This window comes from Dromiciops gliroides, chromosome 5 (genome assembly GCF_019393635.1).
Source record: "Dromiciops gliroides isolate mDroGli1 chromosome 5, mDroGli1.pri, whole genome shotgun sequence".
Lineage (NCBI taxonomy): Eukaryota > Metazoa > Chordata > Mammalia > Microbiotheria > Microbiotheriidae > Dromiciops > Dromiciops gliroides.
The window spans coordinates 301,446,830-301,473,647 of NC_057865.1; the positions used below are offsets into that span (position 1 = coordinate 301,446,830).

The following is a 26,818-nucleotide window of genomic DNA, read 5'->3' on the forward strand; positions in this document are numbered from 1 at the left end:
TTTGGCCTCACTGTTGCTCCCCTGACATTATCTTCGTCCAAAAAACCCCCTCCTCCTCCCCTCCCCTCCCTACATGGGTGGGGGGCAGCACTGTCACTGCTGTCATGGAGATTGACAACTTTGGAGTCATCCCCAGCTCTTCAAGGTCCTTTGCTCCCATAGCCATCCACTTTCCAAGTCTCATTGATTCCAGGATGTCTCAAGTCCATTGCTTTCTCTCCACTCCTAAAGTCACCCCCTTCCTTTAGGCCCTTATTGCCTTTTGCCTGGACTGGTCCATCTGCCCATCAATCGGCCGCCTCTAGTGTCTTCCAATCTAGGCTCCCGGCAACTTTCCTAAAGTCTTTTACACATTTATTTATACATAACTTTTTTATATTGCCCTTCACACCCTACAGTGCAGCCAAACTGCCCTTTTGGCACTTCCTCACCTAATAGTCTGTCTCCTGCTTCTGGGTCTTTTCTCTGCTTGTCTCCTGGGCCTTGAACGCCTCTCTCCTCACCTCCCCTTCTTAGACTCCTTTTTTCCCTCCAAGCCCTGCTTCAACACTGCCTCCCACATGAAGCCTTCTTGGGTCCCTGAGTTGCTAGTGCCTCCCCCAATTCCATGAAATGGCCTCCTATTTACTGAGCCTGTATTTACACTTAAAGCCTGTAGACACACTTAGCTGTGTGTGTTGTTTCTCCTGAGAGGATATAAATCCCATGAAGACAGGGACTGTCTTGTTATTTTTTGTCTCCCCAGAGCCCAGGAGGGTGGCAAACAGGCACTGCTGAACACTTGCTTGACTAATTCATAGGCCCTGGGAGGGGAGAGGAGACAGTTGACATATTATCTAGTGCAAAAGAAAACAAAGGGCACGAGGAAAACAGTCTTCCTTTTTGGCCTCCTCCCTCAGGGGAGGCTGGATCCCAGAAATCACTTCTCTGGAAGCTGTGCCTTTATGGAGTTCTAATCAGGAGAACATTTAATGATGAATCAGAAGACAGAAGCAGGTTTCCAGTAATCAAATGGATTCTTACGGATTGACACTCAAGCACCCAAGGGGGTTGGGGTCTGGGGGCCACAGGGTTGTGGCCCAGCAGTCACCCCTACAACCTCCGTCCTCCTTCCCTATCAGTGAGGAGAAAAAAAATCACAGCTGGGTCAAATTGACCATGAAATCACATGCTGGAAACCATGGGATCTTGTGCAGTTTCCAAGGAAAAAAGTGACTGCCATTGGCTGGCAATGAAGACCAGAAGATGGTCACCCACGTTGTGCCTGGCCTGTTCCTGTAGGCCACCATGGATGGCAGGGTCTCTACAGGAGAAGCTACAGACCCACAGGTGAAGCCGGTGGCTGTGCCCCCATGGCTCTCCAGGGTCGGCATGCAGGGCAGCTGCTGGAGGAAGCCTGATTTAACAGATGAGTAAACTGAGGCTCAGAGAAGGTATACCAACAGGGATCATGGCCTGTGCCCACATGGGCCCCTTGGCAGCTGATCTGATTATTTGGATGTGAGTGCCCACTCTGGCTGACCCTGTAAGGGAGGTGGGGGCTGGAGAACACCTGAGGCTCAGAATGGGGAGGGACTCGCCCAAGGCTGAACTCACTATTTTTCCCAGAAAAGTTGCTGATTAAAGACAAAGCCCATGCCAAGGTAGGTAAGCCAGTCCCCTGCTGGATGCCCTGCCCTTGCCCCCCAGTGATGGAAAAGCCTGGGCTGCTAGGAGACAGGCGGGGAGGGCCTGATCCCCTATGTGAGTCTGGTCACCATCCTCACTGCTCTGCCTCAAAGACGAGGGGGCTCAGCCTCTCAGGCTGCTGCTGACCCTCCTGCAGCCTGGAAGGCCACCTTGCTGGCGGATGGTTTTGTCCTTCCGTGGCTGGGAGAGCTTGGGGGTGACGGGAGCGGTACATGTGACTCATTTATCACATCTGATTTAGGGTTGTTATAAAATGGGGACAATCCCAGTCTCCTGACACCACACTGGGGGTGGAGGGGGCCAGTGTGGCACTGGCTCAGGAGAGGGAGGAAGAAGGCCTCAGCTCTGGTCCTGTCATTTGCTTACTGGGAGCAGCAAGGCCCTTCCTCTCTCCTAGACTGTTTCCTTCTCTACAAAAGGGGGGTGGGGCTGGACCCTTCCAATCATGGCCAATAATTCCCAAAGGAGATGGTCTGCTCTCAAACGCCTGAGGAGTGAGAAGAATGTTGGCGGGGGGTGGGGGGGAGCATAGGTGTTGGGGATGTCCTTGTCACGCGGCTGGTGTTTGGCTTTCAGTCCAGCTGATGTTGGGCATCATGGCCTCCTCAAGTGGTCCATTATGAGGCTCTGGCACCCTCGGGGGAAGGGGGGAACATGGCTGACCCCCTAGGTGAGGCTTTACTCCATGAGATGCAGGGCTGAAGCCTTCCGGATGAGGCGTTCGGTCAAAGGAGACCCGGGCTTCAGGGCATCCCTTTCCATGAGGAGGCTCCTGGGGAAACAGAGAGAGTGTCCCTCACACCCTCTGTGCCTGGCTCTTTGTGAGACCTGGTCCCCCTGGAGGGAGAGAAAAGGCCCAGACAGAGCGGTCTGCACAGGGTGATGTTTTCTTTTCTTTTCTTTTTTTGGTGAGGCAACTGGGGTTAAGTGACTTGCCCAGGGTCACACAGCTAGTAAGTGTCAAGTGTCTGAGGTTGGATCTGAACTCAGGTCCTCCTGAATCCAGGGCCGGTGCTCTATCCGCTGTGCCACCTAGCTGCCCCTGGGATGATGTTTTCAGCTGAAGGTCAGGACTCACTGGATCCCCAGAACTTCAGGTGGACCCATCTCAGGGTGGGCAAGCCTCTTCTGTGTCCATATCTCCTCCCCCTACTAGACTGTGAGCTCTGGGAGGGTAGTCACTGGCATCCCTCCCCATGCCCCAGCTAAGCACCGAAAGTACTGCATACAGCTGGTGCTTCATAATGGCCTATTGTAAGAGGTCTGCCGATCCCTTCCCCATGCTGCTGGCTCCTGCTCTCCAGCAGATGGATGGCTGTGTCCAGTCCTCCACTGGGGCTGAGGTCCACACCATCTCCTCCCCACCTCTAGGGCCCAGAGCATGTCACCTGCCTGCAATGCCTAACTTCCTTTCTACTTCTCATACAGCTGTCCTGGGTTCAAATCCTGCCTCTGCTGCTTCCTATTTGTGTGACCTTGGCAAATCACTCCCTCCCCCCACTCCCCCGTCCCCCCTCAGTGACCTGAGCCAGGTGACCTCGGAGATCCTGGGCAGTGGGAAGGAAAGACCGCTGGCTTGGGACTAAAACCTGGTTTCACTATTTCATCACTGTGACAACTCAAGTACCCTTGGTCCCCCCTAGTCTGGGTCTGCCCACCCCAGTCCCATTCAGTCCATAGACTAAAACATATCCTCCAAAGGATCATAGTCACTGACTCTGTCCATTGGTATACCTCCTACTGAGGAAGCCACATGGAGGTCCAAACACAGAGGTCTGGAGGCCCAGACTGTGCTTGCAATCCTCAGATAGTACTGGGTGGTGCTAAAAATTCTACGCTGAAGGGTCTGGACACACCAGGGACAGACTATTCCATTACTTTGGTGACACCAGCAACATCTTCAGGCAATTCCAAGGTCACTTCCACATATCCCAGGTATGGCTGGTCTTTGTCACTCAGTCCTGCAAGGCCAAAGCCTACAAGGGCTGGCTAGGGATTTTCTTCCAATGCCTCTCACAGAATGGCTGGTATGCAGTGGTCAGCTGGGCTTCCCTGTGCAGGACAGCAATGCAATCCACATGCCCCATTTTTACAGCCACTTGTCTTTGGGGGTGTCTGAGACCAGGTGGAGAAGAGCCAATAGGAACCAGTAATGAGGTCACAGATGGCCCCATTTGGGGCCAAGGTGATTTCGCTCCCTGGCTCTACCCTCTTGTCCCCAAGTCCTCAGCCTCTGCAGTATCCAAGGCCCCTTCTCAGCTCTGGGGCATTTACCTGTGGGTGACCATTCCCTCTACAGGTGTAACAGGCCTCAAAGTGGCCTTCTCGGTCTTTCCAGGAGGCAGGTCACTCTAGTGTGGCCTCCATTCCCTTGGACCAGGTTTTGTTATCACCTTCTCCTATGAGTTGTACATTTTCCCACCTTGTATCTCTGGTCCGGGCTGTGGCATGTGCCCCTGGACCATCTGCACCACGGGCCCTCCAGCGAGAATCCTTCGGGCTCTCCTGAGGATGATTCCCATTGCATTGCTGCTGTCCAGCAACTCTGCAAGACCAGGCAGGCTCTGGTCAAAGTATTCTAACAAATTCTTTGGCTTGGAGGCCGGCGAACATTCCTTTCAACCATTGCAGCCTCTATAATTTGGCCTCCACAAAGTCGCATGACCTCTCCCCTCATGCTGTTACATAGAACAAATGTGGAATATGCTTGCTTGCAGCCTCCCGGTCCCTGAAGGGTTTTTCATTTTTATAAGCAATTATGCCGAGTCCTATCTGACTGACCATTGGGCATCCCCAATGCTCTTCCCCTGGGGCCAGATCTTCATCCACCATTTCCTCTTTGTTGGATCAGTTGCCTGCCACCAACACTTGGCTCATCCTGGCTTCGGGCTTTGTTCCCTGGGGTGTGGGGCATGGGGATGGATCCTCTCCAGAACTTGGGCCAGTGGTGTTTCCTCTGTTTGCCATTAGGTGGAGTTGTGAGGCCCCATCCAGTGGATCTCTCCCCTTTTACCTTCAGAAGTGGTTTGGGTAGGCTCCAACAACAATCTCCAAGGAGGGAGACAGGAGATAGAGACAGACAGAGCAAAGAAGCCAGAGCTACAGTGACCAAGTGGCCATGGCACTGGTCATCCTGTAGCAGGTTAAGGAATCTGACCCTGGGCTGCAGGCTGTAGAGAGCCAGCAAATGTTCCTGAGCACCTGAAAGGAAGTGGCTTATCAGGCTAGATTCTAGGGAGAGAGACAGAAGTTGGAAGACTGGTCCTTATCCTATGGGGCTTCTCTCCTGGCCCGCCCCCCCCCACCTCCAGGAGAGGAGAAGTTCCCTGGGGCAGACATTGTGGTGTCCAGCCTGGGCCTCGGCACAGGGGGTGCTCCTCTGTGCTTCATGCCCTCCCAAATGTAGGTCAGCAGCTTGACCCTACTGGCCCCGGGGCTGCAGCAAGCTTTTCACCTGATTTCCAAAGCTAGAGGAAAGCACCTGGCTACGCATTCCCAGCCCTCCGCCTTGCGCCATGCATCCTTAGGGCCAATTGCACAACGCTTCCTCCCCAGGGCAGCTGCCTCCTTGCTGGGAGGGGAGGGGGCGGCAGGATCGCTCACTCTGGCCCATACAACAAGTGGCAGCCCCAGGGAGGGAGAGCGGAGCTTGGCAGATGGGCAGCCCGGGGTCTGTGCGCATCACTCACCTGGCCAGGTTCCTGTAGGGCTTCTGCTGACACTTAAGAGCTGCGTGAAGCAGCACCTGATTGAAGACATCCCTCTAGAAGAAAAGGCGTTCACAATCAGTGCTCGGAGCCAGTGCAGAGAGCCAAGGGGCTGTGGCTGTGTCCCAGCAGGCCTTGATGGGTGAGGGTGTACCCAGGCCGGACCCTCGCTGAGGCCCTTCGGCCCAAACCAGGAGCGAGCTGGGTGGCAGAGCCTCTGGACACCCTCCGCGGGTCCCTCGGAGGGTGTCCAGAGGCCACTGAGGCTCCCTTGCTGTGAGGAGCTCCCTCCATTGATGCCGCAGCCCGGGGCCCTGAGAGGAGGGGCAGAGAGGTGGGGGGCCCACCCAGCCAGGAGGCCTCAGGGGCAGCTCTTGAACCCAGGCCTCTCTGACTCCAAGCCCAGCTTCCCCTTTGGTTCTTAGAGTCCTGCTTATGGAGACTTAAAACATCCTGGCCTGGGGCAGCTAGGTGGCGCAGTGGATAAAGCACCAGCCCTGGATTCAGGAGGACCTGAGTTCAAATCCGGCCTCAGACACTTGACACTTACTAGCTGTGTGACCCTGGGCAAGTCACTTAACCCCCACTGCCCCGCAAAAAACAAAACAAGACAAAAATAAAATAAAATGTCCTGGCCCCAGGTGTGTGTGTGTGTGGGGGGGCGGGTCTCACCTGGCTTTGGAAACTTCTTACCTTTCTAGCCTATTGCATTTTCAAAGCTCTCCCCTCACCACCCCCTGCAAGGCACCCCATGCAAAGTGTTATTGTGTCCATTTTTTTTTGTTTTGTTTTTAGTGAGGCAATTGGGGTTAAGTGACTTGCCCAAGGTCACACAGCTAGTAAGTGTCAAGTGTCTGAGGCCAGATTTGAACTCAGATCCTCCTGAATCCAGGGCTGGTGCTTTATCCACTGCGCCACCTAGCTGCCCTATTGTGTCCATTTTTACAGAAGAGAAGACAGAGTCTGGAAATGGCTAGGCTGGGCCCAGAGTCTCATCACCAGTGGTAAGGGGCGGGCCAGGAGCTGAAGCCAGAGCCCTCCCCAGGACCTTCACAAGTGACAACAAAGAAGGAGCAGACTTGGGACACCTCAGCCTTTGGGAGAGGGAGGGTGAGCGGTGGCCCCTGTCGTGATATTCTCGTGGGGCCCCTCCCCGGAGGCCAGCCCCTGGGGGGCTTGGAGACAGTGTCCAGAGAAAAGGAGAGTGTGGCCAGTGATGGCTCTGCTTGGGGCGTGCGTTGTGAGGAAGGGCCAGAGAGTGGTCACTTAGTGCCTTGGGAGCCTGGCTACGTGTGTTTGGGAGGGGGCCCAGGCCACTGGGGGCAGAAGCACCGGGACAGAGCTCCACCTAGGGCTTCTTGGCCCTTTGTGGGGCTTCCACCTAGACATGAAACCCAGGAGGAGGTGGGCCATGGCGCCCACCGGTGCTGCCCACGGAGGCAGATGGGCCAGAGCCCTGGGCACCTGGGCCCACATGAGGCCCTTGGAGAGGTCACCTGACAGAGAACAGGCCTGGGGCTCCTTCCTGAAACAAGACCTTCCATCTTTTTTTTTTTTTCGAGTTTCAACATTCATTTTCATAAGATTTAGAGTTCCAAATTTTTCTCCCTCCCTCCCTTTCCTCCCCCTTCCACAGGACAGCAGCCAGTCGGATATAGGTTATACATGTGCAATCCACAAGTGCTTTTTTCAGTTCTTTCTATGGGGGTGGATAGTAAGCTTCATCATTAGTCCCTTGGGATTGTCTGGGATCATTGCACTACTGAGAGTAGCTGTCATTCACAACTGCTCATGGAACAATCCTGCTGTCACTATGTACAACATCCTCCCAGTTCTGCTCACTTCACTAGACATCAGTTCATATGAGTCTTGCCAGGTTTCTCTGGTATCATCCTGTTTGTCATTTCCTATAGCACAAGACCATTCCACTACAGTCATATACCACAGCTTCTTCAGTCATTCCTCCACAAAGACTTGCTATAAATGGGACAATGAGGGTTAAGTGACTTGCCCAGGGTCACACAGCTAGTAAGTGTCAAGTGTCTGAGGACAGATTTGAACTCAGGTCCTCTGGAATTCAGGGCTGGTGCTTTATCCACTGCGCCACCTAGCTGCCCCCCATGCCCCTCTCTCTTTATCCCCTTCCCCTCCAATTTTCCTGCCGGGTTAGATAGATTACTCCACCCAATTGAGTGTGTGTGTTAATCCCTCCTTGAGGCAACTCTGATGAGTTTAAGGTCTTTGACCCTATTCTGATGAGTGTAAAATTCATTTACTGCCCTGCTCCTCCCCCATCTTTTCCCCCACTCCATAAGCCCTTTCCTGTTTCTTTCATGTAGGATTTCACCCCATGCTACCTCTGCCCTTCGACCTCCCCCAGTGCATTCTCCTCACCCCTCAGTTTAACCCTAAAGATGTCATCATGGGGCAGCTAGGTGACACAGTGGACAAAGCATCCCCCCTGGACCCAGGGGGATCCCAGCCAAAATCCAGCCCCAGACACAAGACAGTCACCCACTGCAAGAATGTTCCATCTTTAAGGCAAACCCCTTCACTTGGGGGGGGGGGCAGCTGCCACAGCCTCTTTGGACCATGTGAGCCCACGGTTTCCTCTGTGACCAAGGACTGATCTTGTGTAAGGGCAAAGAAGTGGAAATTCCTTCCATCAAATACCACTGTTCAGTCTCGAGGTTCAGTGGGCAGCCTTCTAACTCACCTGAGCATTGCTGCCGCCTATTTCAACAATCTTGTACCGAATGGGGAGCAGCAAGTCCACAGCTCTGTCATGGTTTCCACTGTCCACCTCCACCAGGGCCTGACACAGGGGCAGCCCCACCTCCTGAGCCAGCTGGTGCTGGTGCTTCTCACCCGGGGCTCTGCAAGGAGAGGAAACTGATACTGGGTGTGTGTGTGTGTGGGGGGGGATGAGAGGTAGACAGTGGGACAGAGACTGAGAGAGGATGAGAGACAGATTGAGACAGAAGCAGGATGATAAAGAGACAGAGAGACAGACAGAGACACAGAGACAGGATGAGACAGAGACAGAGGCTAAGAGACAAAGATGTAGACAGACAAAAACTAGGGCAATGTTCTCTACCATCCTGAGAGAAGCCCAGGGTTGGAAGGGCCCCTACTAGCACCCTTGCTGCTAAGACCCCAGGTCTGGAGAAGTTCCTGAGCCAGACTCAGAATTCTGGAACAATTTTGTGCAGGTGGGGATTTGCCAATGCCAACAGCAGGTGCAGAACCTCAGAACAGCAGAGCTGGAAAAGGCCCTTGCAGACCTCAGCTCAGCTCGAACCTCAGCAAGAGCCCCTTTCAGAGGGGAGCCCCCCAGCCCCCTTTGGGGTCAGGAATGACGCCTTCCCCTTGGTACTAGCAGCTCTCCTCCATGGAATGGCCAAAGCAGGCCGGCCCCTCTTGTGCTGTGGCCCCCAGTGCTCTGGAGGGGCCTCCTAGGGGACGAGCCCAGAATTCCTGCCCCTGCACCATGGCTGTCCCATGGCAGCTCTGTCCCCGGGGCCTCTGGCCAAGCCAGGGTCCCTGGATGCTGGGTGCTCAGTTGGCCATCAGGCCCAGCGTCCAAGGCTTTCTGGCTCATCGAGGGCTGAGCAGGGCTTGCATTTGCACATCTCTGCACACATGACACAAGTGCCCATACATATATGTAACATGGGACATTTTTCTGCTCTTTGCATAAACTGAAGCCAAAGCAGGGGAGATGAGGGGAGAACACATGGGCTGCTCTGTGCCCAGGGAGGCACGGCCTGCCCCACTCCGGGATCCAGGCACGAGGTTCTGTCCTCCTCAGGGGCTGGCTCCGAGGGAGGATGCGATGGAGATGAAGATTTACAAGGCATGGACACAACGGGAAAATTTCAGTCCCTGGAGAAGAGGCTGCTGCGTGTGCCACAAGGGGGCGCCCTCTGCACACCTCTCCCACTGGTCCCGCTGCCTGCAGGGCCCAGGGCTGGGAAGAGTTGCAGGGGCCTCCAGGCTCAGCCCGACCAGATCTGGGCACCGGCAGCCTCCGTGACCCAGGCCCCAGGCCTCGCGGCCCTCCCTGCCTCCCCATCCAAGTCCTCCGAGCATCCCCAGCTGGTGAGCTCCCCAGCTGGCTCTGCCTCATCCTCTCTGGCTCCCCGGCACCTGCACCATGGCAACAGTTTCCTGGGCACCCCCTCCTCCCTGCGTCACTCCTCTGCTCAAACATCTTCAGGGGCTCCCTATGGCCCCTGCAGGAGGCGTCTGCCTGGCATTCATGGGGTCCCCGAGCTGGTGCCGTCCTCTCCGTCCAGACTGTTCTCATTTCTCTGCCACAACCCATGCCATGCTCCCTGCCTGCCCTGTGCTTCCTGCCTTCTTCTGTTTGTCCGTCTTTGCTGCATGAGACCTTGAAGGCCGTCTCCTCCAGGACCCCCGCCCCCCCCCCCCGCCCCCCGTGCCTCTTGTGAAGAATGGTCTGCTCCTCAGGTGACTGGGCGGCACAGACAAGTAGCGCGTATTGGGGACTTCTCCCAGCTTAGGCTGTAAGCTTTAGCGGGGCTGGGCTGAGCCCGCGTTTGTCCTATGAAGGGGCAGGCTACCCCCCGCCCCAAATCCCTGACAAGTGATCTCCCGGCCTCTGCTTGAGGAGCACTGCGGGGCGGGGCGGGGGGCCTCTCTGGAGGCGGTCCCACCCTCCAGTATAAGCGCCGCCTCTCGGTCCCTCCCCTCCTCTGCCTGGTTCTGCTGGGGGGGGGGGAGGCAGGGGGGGGAGGTGGCAAGCCCTGCAAGCTGAATCCCTCCTAGGCAGGACAGCCCTGCAGATGCTTGGAACTGTCCCCTCAGTCATCTCTCCAGGCTGAACACCCGCGGGTCCTTCCGCCTCTGGACTACCCCCCCCGTCCCCCCCAACCTCCCAGTGGATCTTCGCCCTGCCTGAAACGTGCGCTCACACCGGAACACCAGCGCGCAGACGGCTCTGACCGGGCTCTCCCAGACCAAGCATCCACAGGAATAAGGATTCTATGACATTTCACCGGAAGACCTGGGAGGAAATTGGAGCTGCCGCCAGGCCTCTCACTGAACAAGTAGACGCAAGAGGCTGGAGATGATTGTCCAGGGCGCCCAGCCCCGGTGCCCAGTCCCGGCTTGCTTACCGGCCCGCTTCCTGAAGCGTGGTCAGGAGCTCCTGGACGCTTCCACAGTCTTTGGCCCCCAGGAAGGACATGAGGAAGTGAGCGTCATTGAAGAGCAGGATGTGGTCCCGGCAATGAGGCTTCGTCACCCGCAGCACGGACTGCCAGCGGTCCCCCACGTGCACGCCTGCACACAGTGAACTTGGTGAAAGGACAGTCACAGAGCTTGAGCGGATGGGCCGAGCGAGGGAGCAAACAGTGACCGTCTGGGGCTGCTGTGCTTTCTGACTGTGTGACCCTGAGCGAGTCCCTTCCCCTCTGGGGCCTCGGAGCCCTCACCTGAGAAATGGGGGCATTGGAAGAGACCCGCGCCAGAGCCTTCCCTGTTCTTGTGAAACTGCGCTCTGGGCCTAGCGCAGGACTTCCTGTTGCTCTCTGTCTAACTGCACCTTTTTGGGTTTGGGCTGATGTTCAAGGCTGAAGTTTGGGGGGACCTGGCATCCAATATGTCTGCCACCCTCCTCCCTGGGACTCCCTGGCAGGCAGGATAAAGCAAAGTCAGTGGGCAGCACAGACCCGAGGCAGGACCCCCGGGTCATTTCTGGAGACCCCCGGGAAGCAGGGGAGACTGCCTCACCTTCCATCTGAAGTCTGTACAGCATGGAGCAGCTGTCCACCATGTCTAGCATGGACCCCGTCAACAGAAGGCTCGGCTCAATCTGCAAGACAAGCATCTTGACTTGGGCCAAAGGGCAGCGACTGAGGACCCGTCAGAGCCCTGTCAGGATTGCCCCCATTGTGGCCCAGGTCTCTGAGGCCAGGCCCTTCTGGTGGCAAGAGAGTCGCCCAATAGAGGCAGCGTGGCCAGCTCAGAAAGATCCGGATGCAAGTTCTGCCTTGCAAGGGCAGCTGTGTGACTCTGGGCAAGTCACCTAACCTCTTGTGGTCCAAGTCGACTCTCTAAGATAGTAAGTGACAGATGAGCTGCTGATTGGCTACTGTGGACAGAGTCATCCACACTAACGGAATGGACAACAATAGCTAACATTTGTATAGAGCGTACTGTGTGCTAGGCACTGTGCCAAGCACTTAAAAAAATCATCTCATTTACAACAACCCTGAGAAGGTGCTACTGCCATGCCTGCTTTAAAGACAAGGAGGCAGAGCTTAAGTGACTTGCCCAGGGTCATACAACTAGTATGTGGCCAAGGGGAGATTTGAACTCGGGTCTGCCTGATTCTAGGCTCAGGGCTCTGGGCACTGTTAGTCTGTCAGTCAGGAGGCTTCATCTGAGTATTTAACTTTCTTATAAAGCTTAATATAATTACTTCAAAGACAGTGAGTCCTCATAGAAAACTTTGTGGACAAGAAAGAACTCTTGTTGAATGTGTTCATTTCATTCATTCAACAAACATCTATCTAGCAGCCTCTGTATCTTTGGCTATGGGGAGATCACACAGTCGAGGGAAGACCTCCTCATGGCCCTTCTGGTGCTCACTGTCCTGGAGGGAGCCTGTCTGGGTCTCCCCACGGCCCTGCCAAGCATGATGAGACAGATGAGGCAATAGAACCAGACATGAAGAGGCAAAACTTGCAGGGGAAAGATGCTGGTGGCCTGGGAGGCAGAAGACAGACTCAGCACCTGGGCCTAGCACCTACCTTCCTAGCACTGGGTCTGGCAGGTGGCAGCAGCTTGCTAAGTGTTTACTGACCCATTCTTAGAGGGGGAAACTGAGGCCCAGCATCCAGGAACTTGTTCAAGGTCATCCGGCCCAGCCTGTTGCCCCCAAGTCCTCTGTCTCTTTCCACAGTAAGAAGCTGCCTGGGGGCAACTAGGTGGTGCAGTGGATAAAGCACTGACCCTGGATTCAGGAGGACCTGAGTTCAAATCCAACCTCAGATACTTACATTTCCTAGCTGTGTGACCCTAGGTGAGTCACTTAGCCCTCATTGCCCCGCAAGAAAGAAAGAAAAAGAAAAAAGAGAAGAAGCTGCCCGCCTTGGGCAGTGTTGACACGCCCTGGTCTTGGGGATGACATGCTTTATTGACTCAGTGCTTCTTTCTGGGTAAGACAGAGCTGAGGCACAGGAGGCCCTGTGTACAGGCAGCTGTACCTCAGGGATGAATGATGTACAACTTGGTGTCATGAGTGGGACTCAAGACGAGGCTGCTGATGGGGTGAAACAACATCCCGGGGCTGCTTTGGGGGGAGCCTTGGGGAGGGCCCATAGCGGGACTCTCCCGGCACTCCCAGCGTGGGACAGCCCTTCCCCTCCCCCCATCCCCCCCAACAGTGTGTGCGCTATCGCAGGGTCGGAACCCAGGCACAAAAGGTTGGCTGGGCCAGAGTAAAGGGCAGGGCTCCTTGTGTGTACTCACGTGCTCGTCATAAATGGTCAAGGCTGCCTCATATTCACCCTACAAAACATGAGGTTACTTTGAGTGGCCTTTCTCCACTGCACATGAGCAGTGCTCCTGGAACCTGGCCCTCTCCAGCACTGAGGTTCTGGACTTGGAGTGCACTGGACAGCCATTCTGGGCGTGGCCAGTGGGTGGCCGCTGCCGTGCTGCACTGGGCCTGTTTGTCCCAGTGGTTCTTTTTCAATGGGCTGAAGGTTAGAGGGAGAGGAAATGGATTTTTATAAACTGACAAAGAAATTGGATGCAAAATCAAATAAAATTGAAAGTGTAACTCATGAGAAATCACGGGACCCAGAGGCAGAGCTGGAAGGGAACCTGGAGGCCATGTGGTCTGATGGGCTCATTGTGCAGGGGTGGAGGACCCAGAGGGAAGGGACTTAGCCAAGGTCTCACAGGGCCTCTGACTCCTGAGCCTGGTGTGCCCTGCCCATTACACTACCCGCCTCCCATGTCAGTGGAAAAGAGTCAAGCTCTTCCCTTGTCATTCACAACCGGCCAGTTGTCTGTAGTTTAAGGTCAAACACACTGGGTTTGGGTCAGGAGGGACCTGGGTCTGAATCATGGCAAGGATGTGTCTTAGCTGTGTGACCCTGAGCAAAATGTTGAATGTCTCTGAGCCTCCCTTTCCTTCCTGGCAAAATGGGGATGATGCTGAGGGAAGCCCTCACCCCAGAAAGCCACGCTCCAGGCCTGACATGCAGGGCGGGGGTGGGGGGAGGGGGATGTCCTGGTAGGAAGCTGGGCTAGTCCGGCTGAAGAAACCGTCCCCAGTCACCCAGAGGGGGGCCCTGAGGACATGAATAACCAGGAGACCATAGGCTCATTGTATCCTGAAAGTGGCCCCTCCTAGATGACCCCCAGTTCTGGAGGGGGCTGGGGGGGAGTAGACCAGCTCCAACCCTACAGCCCCTGGAGGCAGGGGAAGCTGAGGCCCAGAGAGCTCGGCCCCAGAAGAGGAGCACCCGGAACTTGCCTGGTGCCTCAAAAAGCATCATTTTTAATGGTTGTCCTTCTAGGCTTGTTCTTGGGGAGGGTTGGCCGATCAGCACCAGAGACAGCACTGGAGCCCAGGTTCCTAACAAAGCCCCTGGAGGCAGGGGAGGCTCAAGAATGCTGTTAAAATGAGGCCTGCATCCACAAGCACTGGTTAGGCCCCTACTGCGTACCAGACCCAGGGCTAGGCACTTCTCAAAGGACTTCTAGGAGTACTGAGGGAGATGAGTAGAATGAGCTAGCTCAGGTGGTAGCTAGTGAGTCCCCTGTCACTTGGAGGTAGCCAAGTAGTAATAATAATAGCATTTGTATAGGTTTGCAAAGCACTTTATATTGTGAGCACCACATATTATGTTGTTATCTCATGTCTACACATTGGATCTCATTTAATCTTCACAGCAACCCCAGAAGGTATGTATTGTTATTATCCCCATTTATAGATAGGGAAATCGAGGCAGAGAGAAGTGAAGAGATTTGCATGGGGTCACATGGCTAGGAAGTGTCTGAGACTGGATTTGAACTCAGGGCCTCCTGGTTCCAAGCCCAGCACTGAATCTTAGACATTTTACTTGAAATGTTTTCACTTGGGGCAAAAACAGGGGAGGAGGGGATAGGTGTCCCTGGGGCAGGTGCTGCCAAGAGATGGAGTCGAAGATGAAAGGTTGCACGGGGATGGGGTGTGGCCCCACAGAACCCTGGGGCAGGTGGGACCCCTGGGGTGGTCCTCATGGAAGGAGTATGGGGCATCTCTGCCCCCTGACGTGGATACCCTAGCACAACATGCCATTGGCCCAGGCTGGTTTCAGCTCAATGACCCCTTGCCCCTCTGGGACCCCCTGGATCTCCAGGCTGGTGGCACAACACATGCACGTGCCAAATTCTAGACTGACAGCAGGAAGAAAGGGGCCTCCCGCCACGGCACTTACCTTTTCTATCAGATACAAGGCCCAGTGCCAATAGTTATGACCCTCCACCACTTACCTTTTCTATCAGATACAAGGCCCAGTGCCAATAGTTATGACAGGCGAGCATGTCTCGGTCCTGGGGAGGGAACAAACGGGTCATGGAGAATCCCAGCCCTCTCCTGGTCCTTAGAGACCTCGTCCAGGAAAGGCATTGGTGGTGGTGGGGGGGAGCGAAGGATTTCCTGAAGCTTTGGGGAGACCGAATTATGGGAAATGCCTCTTGCAGGATCCCTGGGGGCCTGGGTGATGGGGGGTAGGGCACAGGGCGGGGCTGGATCTGAGCAGTGGGAGGGGTCTCACAAGTGGGAGGGGGCTGAGGGAGCAGCCAAAGGCAGGTGTGCCCAGTCCACCCTGGAGAGTGAGAGACTGGATGAGGGTTGGGTACTGGGCGGGGGTGGGGGTGGGCAGAGCAGGGGCAGGAGGCCCTTAGGAGGCTTTGGCTACTGTAGGTGGGCAGGGGAGGAGGGGACAGGGTGGGCTTTATCTTCCCTGCCATCCCCGTGCGCAGCACAGTGCCTGTATACAGTAAGTGCAGAACAAACTCGCCAAAGCCATTCCAGGGGTTCTGAGCCTCGGGAGGGTGGGGCCACAGGAGCAGCAGGGGGGCAGGGAGAAGACAGCCAGCCTTGGGAGGGAGGAGGTCAGTCTGGGGCAGCCTAAGCAGTCACTCAGTCCGCTCAGATGCACGCGCGCACACACACACACACACACACACACACTCACTTGCATAGACAGACATTTGTGGGAAAGGAATAATAATAGGTAACAATAATAATAACGCCTACTATGTGCCAGACACTGTGCTAAGCACAATTATTTTCTCATTTCATCCTCCCAACAGCCCTGGGAGGGAGGGGCTGTTATGATCCCTATTTAACAGATGAGGAAACTGAGGCAGACAGAAGGGAAGGGTCACACTAGTCAGTGTCTGAGGCTGGATTTGAATTCGGGTCTCCCTGAGTCCAGACCCAGCACCCTGGGCTCTGAGGAGCCCTCCAGCCACCCCAAGTATCAGATAAATGACCATAATAAGCCAGATAAATTCAGGTTGATGGCAGGCTGGGCAAGTGCGGATTGAGTGGAATCTGAAAGCACATCTTCCAAGCTTCCAGACCCCATGGTTCATCCCCAGCTGTAGATTGCAGCCCGACCTCACCTAGCCAGGCCAGCCTCATGAACACCGGGGGCTGTCTCCATCAATGAGCCCCTCCGCTTGTCCCCCAGCCCTGCCTCCTGCTTCTTTACCCCAGGGGCCTGCTTGGGCTGGGGTGCATCCCACCATTGACATCTGCTCTCCCCCCGCCCCCATGCTTAGCCCTGACCTCCAAGAGCAAGCTCCGGATTGCCCACCCAGGCTGGGACGGCTCGGAGGCCAGCTTGAGATGGACAAGAGTGTCTGCTCTCAGAGGACCAGCCTCCTGAGTGAGGGAGGCTCATGGGCAGGCTGGCCACAGGGATGAACTCTGCAGCCTCAGACACCTCCAAAGACTATCTAGTAAGGCAGAGGGTGACAATCTGCAGCCATGGAGGGAGGTCCCCCACCAACATTGCTGAAGATGCACAATAGAAGAAGGCAGGAGGCTCGCTCATTCGCTCCTTTTCCATTCCCAAGCCTTTAGGGCAACCCCAACTGCACAGGAGTCTGAGAAATGACAGGAGGTGCCCAGCAGGCGTCTGAATGACTCACAACGCCAAGGGCATTGACTGACGGGGTCTCCCCCAATCAAACCTTTCCTAAGAGCTGGAGGATTTATTGAGAACATGTCCCCCAGCCCCAATGTCACTGTCCCTGAATTGGGGCGACCAAAGGAGCTGGAGCAGTTGGTCTCTGGGGCCCTCCCTGGGGAATGGGGTCCATACCTTCCAATCGGATTCCGAGGTCTGCATGAAGGCCACCCCGTCCTTGATCGCAGCTTTCATCTCGTAGATGTGGGCCAACGTGTGGACCGACCAGGCATCCGTTGGGTTGACTGATAGAGCCTGTGAGGATGGAAAAGAGGAAGGGAATGATCCCTGGCTGCAGAGGGGCTCCACACCGCTGGGAGGGACCTCAGGAGCACCTCATCAAGCCCAGTCTGGACACGATTCCCAGGTGGTGGGACAGCTCTCCCATGAGGCAGACCCCCGCAGCCAGGGCAGCTCTTCCTGGTGGGAAGGTTTTCCTGAGGTCCACCCTATATTTGCCCCTTTTCTCCTAGTTCTGACCTCAGGGGCCAAATGTAACTCTGGGGCTCTGGATCATGGGGCCAAAGATCTAGAATTAGCTCTAGAAAGAAGGGGATTGAGTCCAGCTCCCCCCCTTCCACATGACAACCCTTCAAATACCTGGGCACACTTATCCAGTCCCACATCTCCCCCCATGCTCCCTCCTCCACCAGAGGCTACCTCGGGTGGCACTGGTTTTCTTGGCTGATGTATCACACTGTTGGCTCCAGGGAGCTGTAGTCCCCTGAGACCCCCCAGATTGTTTTCAGATAAACTGCTGTTCTGACTTGTTTGCTCTTAGAGATGCCCATGACAGCTTTCTTCTTATGATAAGAATTGGTGGCTGCGTAGCTGAGCAGACAGGGCTTTGTATGGACGAGACTGACTGACTAACCCCCCTTTCCAGGTCTGAAAGATCTGCTCCTAAAGCAGGCTCGTGGCCAGCCAGCTCGCACACCGACTTGGCCTTGGCCACAGAGCATCCCTGTCTCACTGGCACTGGGATGTGATGCTCGTTCTGCAGACAAGGAGAGAGGGGTGGGGCAACTGAAGCATCCAAGGTCACTGAGCCTGGACGCAAACGCAGGCTTCCAGGCTTCTGTCTGTACCACCAGTCACTCAAAGAATACTAGTCGGTTGATTTGGTTTTCAGTCGCTGCTGACTCTCCGTGACACATCCTGGGTTTTTGTTTGTTTGTTTTTTGGCAGAGATACTAGAACAGCTTGCCATTTCCTTCTCCAGCTCATTTTACAGATGAGTAAACCAAGGCAAGCAGGGTGAAGTGACTTGTCCAGGGTCACACAGCTAGTAAGTGACTGAGGCCAGATTTGAACACAGGTCTTCCTGACTACTGGGCCAGCACTCTATCCACTGCATCATCTGGCTGTCCAGTCAGTCGATCAACATTGATAAAGCACCTACTTCATGCCAGTCCTTGCCCTAATTTCATTCTGATACTGCCCGTCTTATTGCTGTAGGTCTAAAGCACATGAATACCACACAAATGCAAGACGGACATTTCAGGAGCCAGCAGGACTGTGACTTGGATAAGCAAAGCTGGTGGCCTCCCACGGCGGCAGCCCACGGGTGGAGACCAAAAGCCTCTTTTACAGTGGATGTTCAGTGGTTCTGCATACAAGAAGCACTCGTGCTTCTGGGGTGCCCTTCATTTGTTTTGTTCTTTGATCTTTGCTCCTAGATTCAAGTGCTTCTTGTGATGAAAGAGAGAACCAGCCCACGAGCTGGGAAGAGAGCCGGCAGAGGATGCTCAGTGCCAGGCTCCGAAGGGATTTCCTCACTGCAAGGGGATGTCGTCAGAGTCCTCTCGGGCTGCCATTTGGCGATGGATGGGAACCTTCTGCCTAGGGCTGACTCACCCAGTCTTGGATGTTGTGGGAGGAGCAGGAACCCTGGGCAGGCCATTGGCTCGGCTTGGCCCCAAGGCAGGGAGCAGCCTTAGGCCAGCAGAGGATGTGCCTCAGCACCCGGCCAGGTCAGGCACTGGGTGAGGATGACATTCTCCCCTCTTAAAGCTGGAGACCCAGCCTGAGTCAGGGGTCCAAAGAACCCTCTTAAGAACCCACTTGATCACCTTGGCCCCAGGCAAGTGCCCTCCCCCATTTTCTAAAAATGAGAGGAGAAGACAGTGGGGGCAGCGGCACGCCTGGTTCCCTCCCCCAACTCTGGCCTGGTCCATGTGCCGTCCCCCTGCAGACATTCCTGGCCGCCTCTGCCAGCGTGATTTCCTTCTCCTTCGATCCCACGGCATTTCATGATTCTCTTGTGTTGCAGCCTTCACTGCTAATTGTTAATTAAACATCATTCTCATCTTGCTTGAGAAGGATGAGCCATCCTGCTGACGTTCCCACGTCTTCCAAGTTCTCTGTTCTCTCACCCAGACGGGGTGACTGTGCTTGGTGGCTGGAGATGAGCCCCACCTCCTCGGTGGCCTCCAGGTCACATGACTTGTCTTTGCCCTTTACTGGGTGTCTCCCCTCTTCAGTGCAGCCTCCAGAGAGCTGCTGCAGCTGGGATTCAAGCCCAAGGCCTCACGCTCTGAAAGCAGGCTCTTCCTCACCATGCCCAAGAATAACTTGCAAGATTAGAGTGCTTTACAATTTCCATGGTGCTATCCCCACAGTGACCCTGGGAGGGAGGGCATCAGTGGCAGGGCGGTGCTTCCCATTTATGGATGACCAAAGATATTGCTTAAGATATGGATTAGAAGTGGGATTTGAACCCACACTCTCAGACTCCAAGTCCAGGTGGCACTACTCTGCACGGCTTTTCTCTAGCTTCTCTTCAATTTCTCTCTGTTTCTGTCATTCGATGTAGACTAGGACCTCCATGGGGGTAGGGATGCTTTGTTCACCTTCATTTCCCACCCCCATCCATGACAAGGATGGTGCCTTGCACACAGTAGGTACTTAAGAGACAGTTACTGAAATAATGCCATCGGGGCAGCTAGGTGGCGCAGTGGATAGAGCACCAGTCCTGGAGTCAGGAGTACCTGAGTTCAAATCTGGCCTCAGACACTTAACACTTACTAGCTGTGTGACCCTGGGCAAGTCACTTAACCCCAATAGCTTCACTAAACAAAACAAAACAAAACAAAACAAAACAACCAAAACAATGCCATGGGCTCAAGGGTGGCTCTGCACTGGAGGCTAATTTTAAGTCAGCCCTGTTATTCACTATCTCTACAGACAAAGGAAGAGGGAACTGGGCCCTTCTTGACAGCCCCCTTACTTCTTTGGCCAGCTGTTCCGCCTGATCATAGAGGTTTGTTTCCATCAATCCAAACGAGTAAATGCCTTTCACGTAGCTGAGAATGGGAGAAAGAAAAGGAGCCTTTTACTCACCAATCAACAATTATTGAGTGCCTACTATGTGCCAGGCACTCAGGGCAGTAAGTGCAGGTTGCTGGTCAATGACCTTGATTTACAACAAAGTCAGAGCAGAGAGAAGCCACTTGGGCTGAGTCGAAGAGGACAAGAGGACAGACACATGGGACAGGATGACCAGAGACAGCAAAGGCAGCTTGGGGCCAGGGGCCATGGGGAGGTTCTGCCTTATCCCAGAGCAGGGAGTTGAAGGTCAGATCTGGGCCTAAAATAAAACCATGTCAGTGCCTGAATGTGGGTGGGAATGGCAGGCCAGGAGGTGTGAGGTCCAGGCCAGCAGGAGGGTCAAGACCCGAGCGGTTAGGGAAGTGCCACCCTCGGGGATGGGCAGAAGGAGCATGTGAGCGTCCCTGGCCATGGCCACTTAGGAGAACAGGAGGAGAGCCAGGGATTTAGGGATATAAGGGGGTGGAAGGTGCATCCAAGGGCAGGACTTGGGGACTTGGGGAGTGGGGTGGCTTGGTAGATAAAGCCCTGGGCCTGGAGTCAGGAAGACCTGAGTTCAAATCTTTTTTTTTTTTTTTCTGAGTTCAAATCTAGCCTCAGACATGTCCTGACTGTGGCCCTGGGCCACTCATTTCCTCTCTGTTTACCGCAGTTCACTCATCTGTAAAACGGGACCCTAACAGCCCTCCCTGGGTGCTTGTGAGATAACCATTGGAAGCGAATGCCTGGAGCCTTGTAGGTGCCGCATAAATGGTGACTGTCCCTGTTGTTATCATTAGTCCCACTTGCCAGGCTCACGGGCTCCCAGGCTCAGGCTAGGCCCAGCCCTGAGACCTTGGTGGCTAAGTGACTTGCCCGAGGGCACCAGGCCACTCTCCACTGGGCCAGCACTGGACGTTCCAGATGGAAGTCCAGTCGACGCCTCTAACTTCCCTGTCTGCACCAGAGCTGACTCCTTGGCTCTCCTTCCTTCCCCTTGCCTGGTGCCATCCACCCCCGTCTTCCTCCTGCCCGGGATCACGCCCTCCATTGTGCCCCTGGGCCCAGGGCAGGTCCGGCTGCCGATGCCTGCCCATCTTCCTTTCATCCAGCTCCTCTCTCCTCATATGCACTGCCCCGACTGAGTCCTCGAGGCTCCTTCACACACTTTGTCCTGCCCTCCCCGGGTCCTCCTAATTTATGAGCTTGTCCCCCAGCACAGGGAGACCCCGGGGGTCTCCTGGGGGAGGGACAGGATAGGCAGGGGCCTGTCAGCACCTAGGCTTTCACCCCTTCTCGAACCCTGCGCTGAGGAGAAGGCTGCCCCTCATTGAAACGTGACTAAGGAATGTCAGTGCTAAGAAAGGGCAGCCACCCAGGAAGGTCATTTTCAAATAAAGCACCTGAGGCCGTAGAAGAAAGTGTTCTCTTTCCACAGAGTGTGTGGATGCCCTGTCCTTTGGCTCTGAAGCCGGAGGGCAGCAGGGGAGGGGGTTTCCACACTGGCCAGGCCCCAAGCCCACCTATGGGCCTGTCAGTCAGCATGGAGGGGGAGGGGCATCTTCCCAGGAAAATCAAGCCACTGACACGTGTGCGTGCAAGGTCTACTGTGTGCCGGGCTCTGGGAATGCAAATCGAGAGACTGGCACACAGTAGGCTTTCAATCAGTGCTTGGTGACTGACCAGGTCCAACCCTGCAGGGGAAGAGGAATCTCCTTCTACAGGGCCCCAGACGCCATCCTGCCACGCCGGCCGGGCAGCTGCTTCCTCCACAGAGATCCAGGACCCTCCATACTTCCCAAGGAGCCCCATAAATACCTGCTGAGGGGGACGCTGGGAGTCCAATGAGGAAAGATCCGAGCAACAGAGTCCCTCATCTGGGGCTGATACCCCAGGTAAAAGTAGGTGTCATGGGAGAACTTGAGGGCCAGCATGTCTGTGGGGTAGTCCTGGAGAATCTGCTCCCACAAGGTGCATGCTTTCGGAAGGCACCTAGGAGGCAAAGGGGCTGTTGGGCAGAGGCTGGCCACAGGGAGGGGGATGCTGGGCAGAGGCCACAGCCGGCCTGGCTGAGCAGGGCCAGGGACTTCCTTCCTGGCCTCCTCTGGCCACGTAGGGCCCTTCCCACATGCCTGGAGGGCTCTGGGCTTGATGGCCCCAGGCTGGTCATGGGCAAGAATTTTCAGCTAGTGGTGACTCTGAAAACTGCTTTACTCAGCTGAGGAGGAACCCCCCGCATCTATCACCACCAGCACCCCCGGCCCCTAGCACCCACACCCATGAAATCCTCAAGCTCAGAGGGACAAGGGATAGAAGCCAGCCCCAGTGGGAGGGAGCCTCGGAGGAGGACAGAGTTGGCTTTCTTTGTGTAAATCAGCCGGGTGAGGTGGAGACGCGGCGGCAGAGAAACCAGACACCAGCGACATTTTTGTCCCACGCTTTGTCCCACGCTGGTTAAATAACAGCCAGAGAGAACACTGCCCCCCAGAGCCTCCAGAGCGGGGGGGGGGGGGCCAAGGCCCCCAGTGCACGTGTCTTGTTGGGGCATTAACAGGGAGGACATCTCCACCCTTGGGCCACCAGAGCCAAGTCCACTGGCTCACCAGGCACTTGTAGCATCTTCTAAAAGTGGCTGCCAGCTCAGACGTCAGGACCACGCTCCCAAGAGAGTCCAGGGGGACTGTCTGTGGTGTTCTGAGCCCCCTGAGGAATCATTTTGAGTGGGAGAGGTCTAGATTTATTCTAGGAAGTCATACTATGTCAGAGCTGTGAGGGAGCTTAGAACAGGGAAGGTCAGACATGGGAAGGACGTTGGAATATAGATCACAGAATGTCCATGTCTAGAGGGATTCTGGGGGTCATGAAGCCCACCCTCCTCATGTGACAGAAGGGAAAACACCCCAGAGGGGCCCCACAGTGATGTGGGCAGGGCCGGAGCCCCTGGGATCCAAGTCCTCTCTGGTTTCTGAGCAGGGCAGGGCAGCCCCTCCCTTCCCCCACACCCGTTTCTCCCAAGAGATGCCCAGAGTCAGCAGACGGTGCTCCGGCTCCTCGAGCAGACACACTGCTCACCCCTTAGCAAACATCTCCACGGCCTCCACGTGCAGCTTCTCACGTTCGGTCAGTGGCTGTTTCCTGGAAAGCTCTGTCATGGTCTCCATGGAGAGGCGGAGCGCTTGGTCCAGCAGCACCGAGGTCCCCGTGCCAATGAGGGTCAGACCATTGGCAATGACGTGCCCCATCACTAAAGAGTCATGGAAAGCCGTGAGGGACCACACAGGGTGACTGGGGCGCCAGCACCGCTAGAACACCCTCCACACGGCTCCTGGGGCCTGCTGGTGGGGCAGGTCTGATCACCCCCATGACACAGATGGGGACACTGAGGTCTAGAGGCTGACTCCCCAGTGGGGCTCCCAGAAGCTCAGGCCCTCTGGGACTCCTCCAGGCAGCTTCCCCACTGCCCCCCACTCCCGCTGTGGTTCTTGGCCTTTGGGCCGCAGCTCAGACTGCTCCCCCTCATGAGGAGCCTGTGGACACTGGGGAGGGGTCTGGGCAGACTCGGGGAAGGCGGGGGCTTACAGTGAGGATGGTGCCACCTTGGGCAAGGCTCGGACAGTGGGTGGTGTTGGGGCTACCCCTCAAAGCCCACCGGGCCATCACCCTCTCCCTGAGCTCGCCAGGCCCATCTGTCCCCAGCACCGTCCCCCTCCTCTCTTGGGCTGTCTGAAGGGATCCTGGGCAGCTGACCCAGGATGTCCTTAAAGGGCAGGTCAGGAACACCACAGACTCCTCATTCTTTCCAGAATCAGAGAAAATCCTGCCTGGCATTCAATGCTCCTCAGGATGGTCCTCCCCTGCCCTCCCTTCTTCTTGTAACTCCTTCTTTCCCCCAGGTGCCCTGGCTCTCTGCCTGCCACCTCCTTCAGGCCTTAGCTCAGGCCCTGCCTTCTGCAGCCCCTCCATCTTGGGGAGTGGTCTGCACACTGAGGTTTGCCTGCCATCTCTCCTGTTAGATGGGGAGCTTCTGGAGGGCAGGGACTGCCTCTCTCTGTGTCCCCGGAGCTTAGCAGAGCGCCGGGGCTGGGGACGCCTTGTGTGTGAGTGTCATTCACACAAACTGAAATCACAGATAAATATGGAGGAGGAAGGACACTAGCCTGCATCTGGGCCTTACCAAACGTTGGATCCGCTGCCTTTATTTTTGCAAAGCATCCTTCCAGGCCGCCGAGAGTCTTGTCATTGGTCCATGTCACATACTGAAATGAGGAGAGATGTACTCTTACCCAGGACCTCGGGGGCCCAGGGCTGGCGAGTCCTTTGGAGCTCTGAGCCACTTCCCACTCTGTGCCTTGTAGCAGAGGACTTGGGGCCATCAACCCAACCAGATTCTGGGGCTCAGTGTCTTCTATGATCTCGGACCCCTCTGAGGTGGGTCACTCCCGTTTTATAGGTGGAGGCAGCCAGGAGGGAGAAGTGGCCTGGCCACGGGCCTCAGTTTCCTTCCCTGTAAAGTGGAGGAGGGGTTTGGGGTGCATGGTTCTGGGCTTCCCTGGGGCCAGAGTTTTGGACCTAGGATCCAGCCTTCTCAGTGAGGGTCCACACTGGAGCTCCTGCCCAAGGGCAGGTGTCCTCTTTCAAGGCATGAAAGGCATAGGGAGAGCAGATGAGGAAGATCCAGGAGTGTGACAGAAGACTTCTTGGAGGAGGCCCTCAAGAATCAGGATACAGAGGAGCGAGGTCCCTGCACTCTGGGCAAAGGTGGGGAGGTGGGAGACGACAGGCTACGTTTAGGGCACAGGCAGGTGGGTGGGCAGATAGGATGCCTCGAGCAGTTGAAGGCTTCCACTGCCAGGAAGACACTTGACTTTTACTCTGAAGGCAATAGGTGGCTACTGGAGGGACGTGACCAGCCCCGGGCAGAGGGAGGACATGACCCGACGGTACCAGGCCTCTACCGGAAGGGAGTGGAAACTGCGTGGGGCACAGGGGAGGCCCCCTGGAGAGACCAGACCCAGCCCTGCACTAAAGAGAAAGGTGCTTGGGGGCAGGGCCAGGGAGCCACTTGGGACCTCCTCTCCAGAGGGATACCTGAGTCAGGGAGGCATCGAAGAGCTTGCAGGCTTCGTTACTAGTGCTGGAGAGAGGCAGGCCTTCATCTTTCCAAGCCTGGAGATGGGGAGGGGTCCGGGAGGTATTCAGTGATTTAGAAAAGAAAAACCAGAAAAACCCACCTTCAAAAGACCAGCTGAAGATGGGCACCGACCTTTGGACCCCTGAACTACGCTGGAGGAGGGAGGGAGATGAATGGGGAGTCCGCCTAGGGAGGAGAATGCCATTCCCCAGGAGCTGGGAGCTAGCCCTTTGCCCTGTGTTCCCTAAGCCTGAGCCAAGCCTTCAGGGAGCTTTCGTGCCCAGGGGCAACTGAGGTTCTGGGAAAGTAAGCTAGCAGAAGAACCCTGGGGGGGCTCAGGGCGAGCCATCCTTGGGCTTGGGGGCAGGCCTCACACCCAGGACGCCAGGCTCCTCCCAGTCCAACAAGGGTAAAGCCTTTGGGAAGGGAGCCAGGAGCACAGAGAGACTGGCCGAGCCTGCCTCAGAGGGCGGGAGAGGAGGGGGCTGGGGGGCAGAGGAGGGGGCTAGGGGCAGTTTGACAGAATAGGGCTGGGGAGTAGCTGAACAGGGGAAGGGGCAGCTGGGCATAGAAGGGGGCTGGGGGGGGCCTCTGGACAGGGGAGTCTGTGGGGCAGAGGAGGGGGCGAGGCTGGTCAGAGGGCGGGAGAGGAGGGGGGCTGGGGGGCATCTGGACAGGGGGGCTGGGGGCAGAGGAGGGGGCGGGGCTGGCCAGAGGGCGGGAGAGGAGGGGGGATGGGGGGCATCTGGACGGGGGGGGGGTCTGGGGGCAGAGGAGGGGGCGGGGCTGGCCAGAGGGCGGGGCGGGGACCTGCTGGGGGGGAGGGGTTCGGGTGTGGGGCATAGCCTGGCCAGGGGTAGGGCCTGGGGGCTGGGGAGCAGCTGGTCAAAGGCGGGGTGCTGAGTAGGGGCAGCCGGCCAGGCTCTGGCCTATTCTGAGGTTGGGAAAGGCCTGGTGTCATCGCCCCCAGCCTCTGCACTTGGGAGAAAAGGGGGCACTCTACCTGACAGTCTCGGAGCTGGGCCTGGGAGGCCATAGCTAGTTCGGCAGCACGGGAGGACCTGGGGCGGGGGCTGATCATGGGGGCGGGGCCATATGGAGGGGCGGGGCGGGGCGGGGCGAGAGAAACCGGTGGAAAGAAAGGAAGGAGGTTGGATGGGGCGGGGGCGGGGCGAGAGCCGGAGAAAGCCGAGCTGGAGAGGGGCCAGTGGGGAGGCTGGGAGGCCTCTGAGGAGCTTGTGCTGCTGGTGAGGTGGCCCAGGAAGGGCAGATATGAGATAACGCGATCTCCAAGCGCAGCACTTAGAAGGAGCCGGGGGTGGGGGCTGGACGAGGACTCGGGCGTGCGCATAACACGCACGTTTGTGGTTCATCGTTTCGATCGTGTTCGACCTTCTCTGACTCCATTTGGGGTTTTCTTGGCAGATCCTGGAGTGTTGCCATTTCCTTCTCCGTCTCATTTTACAGACGAGGAAACTGAGGCCAACTTGCCCGGGGTCGATTGTCTGAGGTCGGATTTGAACTCAGTTCCTGCTGACTTGGCTCCAGGCCCTGTGCTCTATGTACGATGGCTCCCCCCGCCCCCAGCTGCTCCTGGGAACCCCCCAGCTCAATTCAAGTGCCATCTTCGTGGGGTTGCTCCCCATGCTACCTCCTACTCCAAATTACTTTGGATGTAAAGATTGTATCTACGGGAGGGGCAGCTAGGTGGCGCAGTGGATAAAGCATCAGTCCTGGATTCAGTAGGACCTGAGTTC

The 26,818-nt window shown here is 56.3% G+C and overlaps 1 protein-coding gene across 2 annotated transcripts; it reads right to left on the reverse strand.

The window, feature by feature from the left end:
- Positions 1-947: 947 nt before the first annotated feature.
- On the reverse strand, positions 948-26,122 carry TTC38 (tetratricopeptide repeat domain 38). 2 transcript variants are annotated; one of them, XM_043968681.1, is made up of 14 exons: positions 26,065-26,122; positions 25,019-25,096; positions 24,105-24,186; positions 23,003-23,174; positions 21,749-21,922; positions 19,851-19,926; positions 16,757-16,876; positions 14,913-14,972; positions 12,897-12,935; positions 11,154-11,235; positions 10,538-10,703; positions 8,113-8,272; positions 5,379-5,452; positions 948-2,461 (listed from the first exon to the last, which is right to left on the reverse strand). In XM_043968681.1, the coding sequence occupies exons 1-14, from the start codon at positions 26,095-26,097 to the stop codon at positions 2,368-2,370; spliced, it is 1,410 nt and encodes a 469-aa protein (XP_043824616.1). In that variant the 5' UTR covers positions 26,098-26,122; the 3' UTR covers positions 948-2,367. The 2 variants fall into 2 exon arrangements, with proteins under 2 accessions (XP_043824616.1, XP_043824617.1); XM_043968682.1 differs by lacking the exon at positions 948-2,461 and adding an exon at positions 3,329-4,890.
- Between the last annotated feature and the right edge of the window lie 696 nt (positions 26,123-26,818).